This window comes from Mchenga conophoros, linkage group LG6 (assembly GCF_057382185.1).
Source record: "Mchenga conophoros isolate Kocher_MC1m ecotype Shallow Benthic linkage group LG6, M_conophoros_male_GT1.1, whole genome shotgun sequence".
NCBI classification, from domain to species: domain Eukaryota; kingdom Metazoa; phylum Chordata; class Actinopteri; order Cichliformes; family Cichlidae; genus Mchenga; species Mchenga conophoros.
Genome location: NC_140531.1, coordinates 23806025 through 23820037, shown reverse-complemented (window position 1 = coordinate 23820037; position 14013 = coordinate 23806025). Strand labels below are relative to the sequence as shown.

The following is a 14013-nucleotide window of genomic DNA, read 5'->3' as shown; positions in this document are numbered from 1 at the left end:
CTATGTGAGTGCTCGTGTGTGCCTGTGTACGCATACCTGTGTGTATGTGTGAGTGCACATGAGTGAGTGTGCGTGTGGATGTGTGTGCGTGACAGTTAAAACACTGTGGGTGTAGGTAACTCCCTAGAGGTCATAAAACCCCTCTCCCTTCCAGACCACAGGTATCCAGTTACAATGTTGAGACCCCCACCCATACATGCTCTGGGGAATTTCCACTCAGCATTAACTCTTCTCTGTTTTACTTTCACAGCTCAAGTGGGGGAGGGGTACCCTACAATCTACTCCTAAGTTCACGACACAGTCAGCCTTTATTATATTGAGGGCAGTGTCAGTGTCTCTACAACAGTTCTACATTCTATGATAACACATTTCTAAACTCTAAATCAGCTAAATATTCTACACTTTCTTTTTTCAATGTTAGACGTCTTCTCAACACCATCTATTCTGACCATGGTAGTTCGGGAGGAGCAGCAATTTTAGCTCTTGATGCACACAAAGCCTTTGATCAGGTTGAGTGGTTTTATAGGTTTGAGTCATTACGGAAGTTTGGGTTTGGTGAAATATTTATATCTTGGGTAAAATTAGTATATGCAAATCCAATCTGTTCAGTTCTCACAAATGGAGAGAGGTCGGCGCCATTTCCTTTGCAGCGCTCTGTTCAGCAGGGCTGCCCCCTGTCCCCTGCTCTATTTGCTCTGGCATTTAGTGGTGTGTGGATCGATACTGAAATATCGATTCTTCCGATACCAGCAATTTATGTTCTAGAATCGATATATTATAATATCGATATTTTAGTACTCTGTGGTAAATTTGTAGTTTTTCCATTAAAATGAACGCAATGGAAAGAAACTATACAATTCGGATCGTCTAATTTGGAAGGAACTACTTCCTCTTATGCCTTTCATAGTCATATGCGGAATACGGCTGTATAAATGTGTCGCAGCCCCTGGTATTATTCACACTCACAACAATGGCTGAGCGCAAACAGAGTCCTGTGTGGACATGTTGTTGTGGCAACACCACTGACCTCGTCAAACACCTCGGAGTAAATCACATCACAGAATATGATAAGCTTATGTTGAGGCGAACAGAAGAGGAGGACAGGGACAGGTGCTGCTAGGGCGAGACAGACGTCTCTCGCAGAGTCCTTTAGTGCTGCAGGCTGGCAACATGCTCAAATAGCGCACAACATCAGTTTTTTTTTTATTTCTATACGATTTTTCTGCATTATTAAGCAATAAAAACAAGTTGTCTGATGTCCTCTAATCATTATGAAGCAATATGGTTATGTTATTATTACAATTTCATAATACAATTATATATTGTATTATGAAATGCAATGAAACATTAATTTTTTGTACAGAGTATCGGTATCGGATCAGTATCGCCGATACCACCCTGAATTTTACTTGGTATCGGATCGGAAAGGAAATCAGTGGTATCGCACATCACTACTGGCATTAGAGCCCCTTGCGATTAAGATAAGAGCACACCCAATAATACAAGGACTCTTGGTCAGAGGGGTTGAAACTGTTATTAGTTTGTACGCAGACGACGTACTATTATACCTGCGTAATGCAGAAGAATCTGTACCATCCCTTCCTAATCTGGTCACCTCATTTGGCAAAATTTCAGGATATACAATTAACTGGGTTAAAAGTGAACCTTTATCTAAAACCGGTTCGCCAAGTTTTCTTTGTAATGTTCCATTCAAAATAGTTAACGACCATCTCACATACCTTAGATTAACTGTTCCTAAAGATCCCAAATTAATTTTTTAAGCTTGAACTTTGCTGAATTCTTATTAACATTAAAGCATAACATCGAGTCATGGAAAATTCTTCCCCTATCTATGGTTGGTCGTATAAATTCCATAAAAATGGTCTCTCTTCCTAGATTTCTGTATCTTTGCCAAAATCTTCCTATTTATCTCACTTCCTCTTTCTTTAAGGAGTTGGACTCAATTATTACTTCTTACATATGGAACAACAAGAATCCTAGGATTTCAAAACTACATCTACAAAAATCCAAATCGGAGGGAGGTCTGAGTTTACCAGTATTTAAACATTATTACTGGGCTGCAAATCTAAGAGCCTTGACCTTCTGGCAACAGACATCCTCAGATCTTGGTCATTTCAACATCCCCCTTTGGGTTAAATGGAGGCTGGCATTGTAAGGGACTCCTCTCTAGAGGCCCTGCTTTTCTCAAAAGTAGGGAGGGCTGAGAGTCTTAATAAACTGGGGTTTGTTCCGAAACAATCTGTGCGGATTTTAAACCAAGTTAGAGGTTTTTTTGAACTGCCAAACTCCTCTGTGCAGGCACCAATATGTGATAACCATGCCTTTTTGCGTCCTTGGGATGATAAATCCTACTATATTTGGAAGGAGAAGGGCTTAATCAAATTCAAAGATCTTTATATAGATGGAAAATTTGCATCATCAGCTTAAGCAAAAATTCAATTTCCCATGAAATCCCATGAACATAACCTTTTTAAGGTGTTCCTGAGCCCTCCTTACTCCAAACATTTGATTTCTACAATTGTACATTTGTTTGATGACAGCATTGAAGTGCAGACTGCGAGGATAAGAGACGCTTGGAGGGAGGAATTGGGCATAGAAATATCAGAATCAATGTGGGACAAATGCCTATCAAAAATTCATTCCTGCTCTGTTAACAGCAGACATCAATTAATACAATTTAAAATTGTCCATCGGCTACATTATTCCAAGATTCGACTACACAAAATTTATCCTTCAACTTCCCCCACATGTGACAGATGTAAAACATCAGAGAGCACATTGGCTCACACTCTCTGGCATTGCCCCTCATTGACCAATTTTTGGTCCAAAATATTTGATTGGTACTCTAAAGCTCAAGGGATTTCCATCTCACCCAATCCAGAAATTGCAGTTTTTGGCTGTGTACGTTCCAGAACTATCCCTGCGACTGTGCGGGTGCCAATCGACCTCGGAATGATGATTGTGAAAAGACTTATTCTAAAGGAATGGAAGTCCGCTGCTCCTCCCTCCTTCAGTGTCTGGCTCAATGACATGTTATCAGTCATTCAGCTGGAAAAAGTTCGATACCTGCAAACACCTGCAGCAAATGTTTTCTCAAAATCCTGGACTCCGTTTTGTACTCACCTTGAGAAAGCTCACGTTGTATAAACATGTACCATGGCACTGCAATTTCCCTGTTTATTACATATTCATAACATTTAATTCATTATGGATACTGGTAGTTTCAAATTGTAATGTTTTCTTTATTTTTTCTTTTGTATTTCCCTATTAATTATTATTATTGTGCTATTTCTTGTCCTATCATCTCAGCGCCTGAGCTGTATTTGTTTGTTGATGGGGTTTTCTATGCTGAAAAAATTAAAATAAAATATTGAAAAAAAATAAAAAAATAAACAAACATCAGTCAGGGAACTGACACTAGTTTGGGGATGGAGACGGGGAAATATAAAGCATGATGCACACGTGTAGTGTGTTAGTTAAACTATCTTGTAAATATGTCTTTAATACAAAAAAGATTAATGTTTAACAATACAGGAGAGGGTGTGTGTGTGTGTGTGTGTGTGTGTGTTGTTCAGGAGCTGTAGAAAATACCATGTTTGAGCAATGCTCAAGAACGACTTCCTCTTGACCTGATTTTAAACTTTCCTCTTACTGTCATGTGAGCCAAACTTTCTCTTCATATTCTTCTGTCATGTGAATAAGTCTTATTCCTACTGCAGACTTCATGAGAGAATTTAAATAGTGGAGAAACAATCTGGAAATTAAACAACTCGGATTTAGTTGTCAGTCACTAAAAATGTTTTTTTTAAGAGCATTGTCAGTTTCACTGACTGTGAGTATCTTTCTTTGTTGCTTTTATAAATCACGTTGAACCTCATTGTCCTGCTGTGAATTTTCATGTAAAATCTCTTCAGGGAAAAAAAACACGGGGTTTAAACTAATTTCTGTTTTAAAAAAATACATGTAGTTTATTGTGTCAGATTGGCAGTCTGTCCGGAGTGTACCCCACTTCACGAACCATAGTACCTGGTGATAATGGTGAAAGAACATTTAGTTTATTTTCTTTCTTACAGACAGTGGAAAAATGTCAGTCTTAGTTTTACTGGATCTCAGTGCAGCATTTGATACAGTTGACCACAACATATTACTCAAACGACTGGAGAACTGGGCAGGTCTTTCAGGAACTGTACTAAACTGGTTCAAAACATACTTAGAAAACAGGAAATACTTTGTATCAATAGGTAACTTCACATCTGAGCAGTAAGTATCACATGTGGAGTTCCCCAAGGTTCCATCTTGGGACCCCTTCTGTTTAACATCTACATGCTCCCACTGGCACAGATGATAAACAACAACAAAATAAACTACCACAGCTATGCAGATGACACACAAATATATATCACAATGTCACCAGGAGACCAAGGCCCTGTACAGGCTCTTGGTAAATGCATTGAGGAAATTAATGACTGGTTGTGCCACAATTTTCTCCAGCTAAACAAAAACAAAACTGAGGTAATAGTCTTTGGCGCCAAAGAAAAACGATTACAGGTCACCAGAGAACTTCAATCTATACATCTAAAAACCACAAACCAGGCGAGAAATTTGGGTGTAGTGATGGATGCAGACCTAAACTTAGAAAAACACATTAAGACAATAACAAAATCAGCTTACTATCACCTCAAGAATATATCAAGCATAAAAGATCTGATGTCTCAACAGGACCTGGAAAAACTAGTCCATGCATTCATCTTTAGCAGGCTTGATTACTGTAACAGCATCTTTACAGGTCTACCTAAAAAATCAGTCAGACAACTACAGCTCATTCAGATCTCTGCTGCTCGAGTCCTCACTAAGACCAAAAAAGTGGACCACATCAGTCCAGCTCTGAGGTCTTTACACTGGCTGCCTGTCCGTCAGAGGATAGACTTTAAAGTTCTGATGCTGGTCTATAAAGCTCTGAATGGTTTAGGACCAAAATACATCAGTGACCTCCTGACCCAGTATGAACCTTCCAGATCCCTCAGGTCATCTGGATCCGGTCTTTTATCAGTTCCCAGAGTCAGAACCAGACACGGAGAAGCTGCATTCAGCTTTTATGCTCCTTATACCTGGAACAAACTCCCAGAAAGCCTCAGATCAGCTGAAACACTCAGTTTATTTAAATCCAGGTTGAAGACTCACCTATTCTCAGCTGCATTTGAATAAAGCACCAAATCCACACTTTTAAGCTTAAATTTCAAAACTTACATTTAACTACTGATTTTATGTACTGTTCTGATTTTATCTGTTTTGATTTTATATACTGTTTTGTTTGTTTGTTTGTTAATTAGTTTGTTTGTTTGTTTGTTTGCTTGTTTTAATCAATTTTAAATCATGCTTTTATTTGTTTTTATTTCTAATGTCTCTGTAAAGCACTTTGAATCACCTTGTTGTTGAATTGTGCTATACAAATAAACTTGCCTTGCCTTGCCTTTTTTTTATTCATGATCACTGGAGGCGCTTGAAATTTTCATGATTTGAATTTAAGTTGATTTGAACATAGTTTTTATGCTTATATATTCAAGGCTCATATGACAAGGTCCAAGCAAGCAAAAAAAAAAAAGGAACTTATTCAGCTTAATTGCACAAGTCCAAAAAATCCACAAGCTGAGGAAAACTAAAAATTCCAAGAACACAAGAGGCAGCATAGACGAGAAGAGGAAAGACTTTGGTGATGAAAACAGGAAAGACAGGGCTCTAAATATTCACACCGAAGGCCAATCAGAGCAAGCAGATACACATGGGCCAAACTAGACCCAGGCAATAAAAAATATCAGACATGGGAGGAAGTAAAACTACACATAAGACTCCAGAGGAAAATAAAGCAGGACATGAATAACAAGAACCGAAGAAGCTAAAACATAAACAATAACTAGCACTAAAATACAACAAAATAAATAAATAAATAAATTAGTTATTCTTGACCAAGAATTATTAATTTCCTTTCTTCTTTCTTAAGAAATGAGCTTCATAATCTTCAAGACCTATTCAAACAAACAAAGGTGAATAAAACAAGCACACACATTATTACTATTTGTTTTTTTAAACTTAGGTTTCTTGAGGTGGAGATGAATTAACTAAATATTCTGCTTGTTACGGCTACTGAAAAACTATTTTATTTATTTAGTTCATTTAGTCATTTCACTTTTTTTGCTGCCATGCAGAAATATTTTAAAAATAATTTATCTTGAAGTTTTGACTTAAGTTCAGCAGAAAATTCAAGTTATTTTCTCAGACATTTGAGCTAGTGAGTTCAAATTTTGAGATGCAGAGCGTAATAAATTTATTAGACCGTCTATCGTTAACTAGAAGAACACACAAATATTTAAAAAATGCCTCAAATTTGTTAAAAATGAAAAATCATGTTTTTATTTATCAGACAAATTCCTGCTGAATTCATGTTTTATACCCAGTTTTGAGAACACTAGACTTCTCTGAGATGTTAGAAATTAAACATAAACATCCAAGCAGTAAAAAAATGTTTCTGTTCAGGAAAGAAAGTAAATATTTCTACATATTTGTCAAAACTCAAAAAAATAATACTGACTTTTGAGATAATAACCTGAAATTTTGACATATGGATGCCTTTTTTCCCCAGAGGTGGAAACAAGCGTCCATATTTTGATGTGTTGTGTCAGATAACATTTATCATCAAGCACCTAATATGTATTTTTTTCACCCACAGGAGATGTTACATCGCATAATTTTGCTTTTTGTGAGTCTGGTATTTTTGGAACAAGTATCCTTTGCAGATTTTACTTCTTCACAAATAGGTAATATGAAAACGTTTAAACTATTTCTATTAGCTTTCAGTGGTACAGCACACATACACGTAGCGACAAGAAAATACACCATCTGACACTTATCACCTATTAGGACATAATAAAATAATCGATCCTTAGCAGGTCTTAAAATGAGGTAAATACAACCTAAGATGAGCAACAACTCAAAACATCTTACACCATGTCACTTTTTTCCATGTGGGAAAAAAGATGTTGTGCGCTTTTCACTGCTCAGCTTTCCAGTTGCCTTCTTGGCTCAGCACCACATACGACTCGCTCCCTGGTCCCGGCAACATCCTCAAAAGGGGAGACATGATCAGATGATGGAGGTCAGGTATGTGAGTCAGCCTCAACTGACACCACACCCTGAACCCATTGCTCCATCCCTCCGCTGCAGCTGAGCCACAAGCCACACTCCGACGCAGACATGTTATAATATGTGTTGTTGTTTATCTGAAGTAGTATGAACCCAACTTAAAGGACCAAATTGTTTTCTATTATATTTTTCACACAACTGCAAATCTCCAGATTGCTTTACATGTGTACTTTCTTACATTTTCTTGACTTTGTTTTCTGAAAAATGCACAGAAACCACACGTGAGACAGAAGACTTTGAACAGCTGAAGAAACTCAGGAACAGATTCACTTATATTGCAAGAAGCTGTAAAGAGATCAAGGACCGATATGGTGAATATGAAGGTGAGGACAATACAATCACACAAATCACAAGTCATAATTATTTAACGGGCAACATTCAGGATATTTCTACCCTCTTAAAATGAAACTATGTTTTCTTAATACTTTGTTTCCAGATGGGGTGTACTACCTCACCACAGCTAATGGCATGCTGTACCAGACTTACTGTGATATGACTACTGCGGGAGGCGGATGGACGCTGGTGGCGAGCGTCCATGAGAACAGCATTTATGGAAGGTGCACAGCCGGCGATCGCTGGTCCAGCCAGCAGGGCAACAATGCTGACCTGCCTGATGGAGATGGAAACTGGTCCAACAGAAACACCTTTGGAACAGTAGAGAGCGCCACTGCTGATGACTTTAAGGTAAAATCAGCCGTGGTGGTAAAAACAGTGCTGGAAAGTAACATTAACTGAAGCACTTTACTTAATTTACTTAAAACTGATTGTGAGATCATAAAATGCAACACACTGCTGTGGTTAGTTTGTTGGAAACTCATCAGTTTCTTGCCAGATGAATTGTTTAGACAGAAATGCTCACAGGATACAACAAGAAGAAGCAACAATTAAATTCCTTGGTTTATCGTCTGATTGTGAATCTTAACCATGATGTAAATAACAGTATTAAACACCAATTAATATCATAGATAAAATATTTACCATAGGAAAAAACATTCACTTTAGTGTCAAACACTTTTGATATTAAAGTATATTTTAGCTGGTTATAAGCTACAGTTCCAGCTTATGTCACTGAATTGGTTCGGTGCAGGTGGGCGTGGGATGTCACAAAAATTCTATTTGAAAAGAAAAGCAAAATATTTGAAAAGCAAAATGGAGCAATTTATGATGCAAAAGAAGTTAACTGGGCCAGAAGTGTTAATTTGAGTCATAACTATGTGTGTACCCTCACACAGAATCCAGGTTACTATGATATAACAGCTGAGGACATGTCTGTGTGGCACATTCCCAACAACTTGCCGCTGGAGCACTGGAACCAAGCAACTGCAGCCATCCTCCGCTACCACACTGAAAACCAGTTCCTCACATTGTATGGAGGAAATCTCTTTCAGCTGTTCAAGGTAATTAAAGCTCTGAAGAATTTATTAATTTGTTAATTTCAAAAACATTAATGATCAAGAGGAAAAGCTTCTGAAAATTGATCCAGTAGTTTAAATTCTGTAGTAAATCAGTCGTTTCCCAAGGTGGAACGTTGGTGGAACGTTGGAATGTTTTAAAGTTTCAAAAATTCCTGTGAAAAGATCGTTAGTTGTCTGCTGCATCAATGGTATACTTGTCCCGAGAAATAAAGGCTGTGAACTGAACTTTGAAAATATCACAGATACATGTCTACTACTTCCTCCAAAGAACAATGCAAACTGGTTCTAACGAGAAAAGAAAGAGAAGTGAGAGACCCCAGAGCACAACTGAACAGGAGGATGACTCACTGGTCACTTTATTAGAGATACTTAGTTGATACCAACTTGGATCCCCTTTGCCTTCTGAGCTGCCTCAATTCCTTGTGGCCAAAGTGTGCCAAGAAAATATTACACCACCTTTGCATCACAACCAGGCTTAATTGTTGATACAAGACAGGATGGAGCCACGCCTTCATGTTGTTTATGCCAGATTCTGATCCTGCCATCCACTTCAAAATGTTCTTGGAAGACGTTTTTTTTACTGCAGAATATAAACCACTGGATCAATTTTCAGAGGCTTTACTCTTTACTTTTATACATATATGTGTGTGTTTCTGTGTGAGCGTGTGTCCATACATACACACTCATGACAAACCCCCCCAACACTGTTGCAGCAATATCCGGTGAGATACAAAGTTGGAACATGCAGTGACAGAGGGCCAGCTATTCCCATCATATACGACCACGGAGACGCGGAGTCCACCAAAAAGTTGTATGGACCCAATCCAAGAAGTAAGAAGCTCATTTAATCAGATTGAAAATGATAATTTGGATCATTAGAAGACAATTAATTAGACAATTAATGTGTAATAAGAGTCTTTTACATATTTTACACATAAAATAGTTGTTTAAACTTGCAACACAAAATGAATAACAGAGTTTTTAAGTATTTATGAAAGTACTCTATTAATTAAACCAGTTGTCATATGAATTTTTATTTAATTATTTAATTTGTTTGTTTGTTTGAATGAAAGGGGAGTTTGAACCAGGCTTCATCACTTTCAGAGCAATAAACTGGGAATCTGCGGCCATGGCTATCTGCTCTGGTGTCAAGCCGACTGTCGGTTGCAACACTGAACATGTGAGTAATCAGTCGTCACACATCTGCCAATACTGTGTGAGTACACATGGTGTAAAAACCCTGTTTTTAGTATTGTATAGGAGGAGGAGGATATTTCAATCCTGAGGAGCAGTGTGGGGACTTCCCATCTTTTGACTACGACAGACTGGGCAAAGAGCAAGGCTGGAGCGCCTCCAAAGAGATGACCGAGGCTGCTGTGTTACTGTTTTACCGCTGAGTGGGTTTGCGTAGCCTCGACTATAGTCAGTCCCAGCTGTAACCAGATCAGGTGACATCAGGTTTATTTGTACAGCCATCAATCATAAAATTTCTCTTTTATTGGAGAACAAATCAGAAGTTGACAGTGAAAGAATCATTTGTAATTAAGCAACACAAACCGTAGATGGCACTGCTGAACTGTGTAGTTACACGAAACATTCAAAGTTGTTTTTACTGGAATTAATTTGACAGTTTGTTTTAGTCAGCAGAGAAAAAGAAAGATGAACTGCGAATAGATTTCATGGTCACGGTCTAACCTTCAATTTTTATGAAAAAAAATTTGCATGTAAGTCATCCTCATTATTATTGACGAGCACATAGACCTAAAATACTCAGGACTAACCAGTGAAACTGAGTATTTTTTAAATGTTGTGTCCATTGCTTCCACTGACAGCTCATGACATAAAAACCTTCAGGTGGTCTAGAGGTCACCTATAGCTGAAAGACAAACTGGCCACGCTGGCTGGATATAGCCATGAACTTCAAACAGATGCTGGAGGTCTAAAGCTTGCACATTTGTTCCCTTGTGTGATGTGTGTCCTCTGATTCTTGGAACTAAAGATCTGATTAATTAAACATCAAATTTTCACTGAAGGTTTAGTAAGAAATGTGGTAAAGATGAAATGCGTTTCCATGGAAACCCTGCTTTGATTAGAATGTTATTAACCTGATCTAGAGCTATATTAAAAGCTAAGACTAGGTGTGGCTTTATTTAACCTAAAAGACAGACAGACAAACAAATGAACAAACAAACAACACCCACACTTGAAAACTAACTGAAATGACTTTTTGAAATAAAAACAAAATACAAATATTTGCAGTAAATGTCCTTACTTGTAGTTTTTGACAACACAGCGAGTATGACGCATTTGTTTGATGAGACATGAGATAACTAAACGAGCAAATACCCAGCCTCACAAAGTGTTGTGTTTTTATTGTAATACCTGTTTTAACTTTTCCAAATTTTAGCTGGACAAACACTCTTCATATAATAATAATAATAAGAAAAGCAAGAAAAACAAAAATCCCCCTAAAACTAACACTGAAACTAGCCTAAACTGAATCCAAACCTTTCTAAACAGTAACACCAGAGCTGAAAATACAAAACTGTAACATTTAACAACGAATGCTGAGCTTGCGGTAAACGTAACTGCTTTTTTTTTTTTTTTTTACGTCTCTACCATTTTACTTACCTGACTTCTTACGACCATGGGTCTGATACAACCTTTAGTTAAGACAGCTAACGACTGCACTGCAAGCAGAAATGATGAATATAAATATAGGTATTCATTTTTTTCTTTTTAGGAATAATGCACATCTTATTTATTTAATAAATAAATAAATATATTTATATCCCCCCCTCCTGTATGCCACTCTACGAGTCAGCTGAGCTAGAAACTTAAAAAGAAAAACAAAACAAAACTCTTATGGAAGAATACTCTACTCGGAAAACATGTATTGGTAAAATATAGCAAGAATAAAATTGTTCTAATTGTTATGTGTATGCTCTGAATTCCTCAGAGACACTAAAAGAAAATGAAAAACAATTAAGATGATTAAATATTTAACAAGTTAAAGAAAGGGGATGAAACGGGGTACAGGTGAGGATTTCCGGTGTAGTCTCGATTTTCTGCACTACGCAAACAAAATTCAAAATAATGGGAGTTTATTTTTCACATTATTGACCTCCAGTCTTTAATAATCATTCTCCTCGGTGTTTCTTAGTGTGACAGAAAAGCAAAGCTGAGAAGTGTGAGGTAAATATTGTGTTTAATAAACAAACATCAGTCAGGGAACTGACATTAGTCTGGGGATGGAGACGGGGAAATATATAAAGCACAATGCACATGTGTAGTGGTGGAGGGGGGGACATATTTATCTGTTACACAAGGTGCCCCCCGTACAGTAGGAGCAGGAAGTTCTATATAACATACAGATCAGGATCCAAGTCTACGGTACAAAAACTTAGCAGCAACATGTTAACATCGGAGACCAAGGGGCTAACAAAGTAGTTTCATTTAGAAAAAAGTCACAGTATTCTTTAAGCATAAATTTGTTAAAAAGGTAAAAACAGTCCTAAGCATCCTCTAGGGTCAATGCTACTCACAAGATCTGTGTGTGAAATACATAGGTAGGGAAATTATCTATACATTTATACTCTAATATAAAGACCTTCTGGTAATGGCACAGTACAAACTTCCAGGAAACGCGACAAAAATATACAATGTCTTCACGTCACATTTGCAGATTAAAATGTAACTAAAGGTCTCTGGCAAGCACAATAGTTTCAGTGATCCAAAAAAAAAAGAAAAAAACAACTTCTCACCATTTTGTTAGTTCAGCTATCTTGACAGATTATGTCTTTTTAATACAAAAATAAGGACAAATACTGTATAAATTAATATATATTAAAAGAATCAGATTGATACATGGGGAATCTACTGAATAAGTACAGGTATTTATGATACAATAAATACTTGTCATTCATGACTGGGGGCAGAATAAACGGACTGAAGTGTGTTTATCCTGGCAGGTAATAGGTTTACCTCTATAGGTGAGAGTATTTATGTGTGTTTGTGTTTGTGTGTGTTGTTCAGTAGCTGTAGAAAATAGCACATGATTGAGCACAGCTGTGTGTAGGATCATGCACACAGTCTCAGAGGGTTCAGGAGGTCTGTTAAAAGGGAGACTGCAGACTGCAGTGGTGATTTCTTGTGAAGGTTGTCACTGCTCGCCCTCTCCCAGTGCCTTAACGCAGCTCCTCCTAGTGGTGAGTCTGTGGTACTAAGGTTACTCCTAAAACACACAACTGGGGGACAGGAAGCAGGAAGTCTGTGGTCAGGAAGTGGTCAGCTGTCAGTGACACGTCAGTCCTCCAGGGAAGAGACAAGTGTGGCACACCATTAGAGTCATCATGACCAACAAAAAGAAGTAGATAAAAGGAAAAAGTCAACTTCTGTGTGTGTGTGTGTGTGTGTGTTTTTTTTGTCTTTTTCGCCACTTCATAATAAAAAATAAGTCTGTTTTCGTACTTTACAATACAATTCGACATCCCCACCGAGGAAGCATCAATCATCAGTCCAGCACTGACAAGAAAAGAAACTTTTTTTTTGTTTGTTTTTTAAGGGTTTAAAAAAAGGTGGTGGGGGGTACTGTGCATGGTTTCCTCACGGGGAATTGGGATCTTGGACAACAGGGGGTGGGGGATCAAGTAAGGCGAGCAGGAACACAGAACATGTCTGGAGAACAGAAAAATCTGCTGAGGGTGTCGTCTCTGTTTTTTCTTTCTTTTTTTTTTTTATGAAGAACACTTTGTACAGCCGCACTTGACAACTTTCTCCACTTCCTGGACAAAAGAAGACCCGTCAGTGCACTGGAACGTGTATTTCCTGCGTTTGCTGCGAAGGGGGGTGCAGCAGGTGCCCTGTCCTTCTGCTCCCCCCGGGCAGCTGCCTCGACACTCTAAACGGGAGACCTTCTCCTGGGTTTGGCACGCCGCGTAGCCTTGCTGTCTCTGGTAGACATCTCGGACCCGTTCCCCTCGGCAGGCCACCTCTGCGGACACAAGGAACAGAAAGAATATTTGCAAGGTGTCCAAAGTTTTTACTGAGAACTCCACCAATTCTGCACATCATGGGAAAAGGTTGTCCGGCTTTGGCAACAAAGTAAGAAATATATTAGGAATGATACGACTACTGTTTGGATTTAAAAAAAAAAAAAAAAGAGTTTTGTGGGAATGAAATGTTCAAACAGGAGTGCTCTATTGTGTTCAAATGACAGGCAATCTTAATGGTAAAAGCAGCAACACAACAAGTCAGTACACCAATGACACAAAGAGGACAGCAAGAAGAGGAAAAAATGGCACGAACATGAAGAATAAAGAAAAACCCTTTCTAGAAATAAACTGCTGAGTGAACTGTTCATAAAACTTTTGGGTTTAAT

General features: G+C 38.0%; 2 protein-coding genes across 16 annotated transcripts in view; one reads left to right on the top strand and one right to left on the bottom strand.

The window, feature by feature from the left end:
• Positions 1-3748: 3748 nt before the first annotated feature.
• On the top strand, positions 3749-12389 carry LOC146572628 (intelectin-like). Of its 4 annotated transcripts, XM_085276903.1 has the most exons (9): positions 3837-3853; positions 6020-6062; positions 6746-6833; positions 7419-7541; positions 7655-7902; positions 8451-8615; positions 9347-9464; positions 9707-9813; positions 9884-12389. In XM_085276903.1, the coding sequence occupies exons 3-9, from the start codon at positions 6749-6751 to the stop codon at positions 10028-10030; spliced, it is 993 nt and encodes a 330-aa protein (XP_085133029.1). In that variant the 5' UTR covers positions 3837-3853; positions 6020-6062; positions 6746-6748; the 3' UTR covers positions 10031-12389. The 4 variants fall into 4 exon arrangements, with proteins under 4 accessions (XP_085133027.1, XP_085133025.1, XP_085133029.1 ...); XM_085276901.1 differs by lacking the exon at positions 6020-6062 and having other exon boundaries at positions 3749-3853; positions 7431-7541; XM_085276899.1 differs by lacking the exon at positions 6020-6062 and having other exon boundaries at positions 3749-3853.
• slit2 (slit homolog 2 (Drosophila)) overlaps positions 11825-14013 on the bottom strand; it is a 103151-nt gene continuing 100962 nt past the window's right edge. For 11 of the 12 annotated variants that reach the window (XM_085276887.1, XM_085276889.1, XM_085276891.1 and 8 more), the window contains one exon: positions 11825-13626. In XM_085276887.1, coding sequence (XP_085133013.1) covers positions 13370-13626 — 257 coding nt within the window. In that variant the 3' untranslated portion in view covers positions 11825-13369. The remainder of the gene's footprint in view (positions 13627-14013) is intronic. The other variant, XM_085276898.1, reaches the window with a different exon arrangement.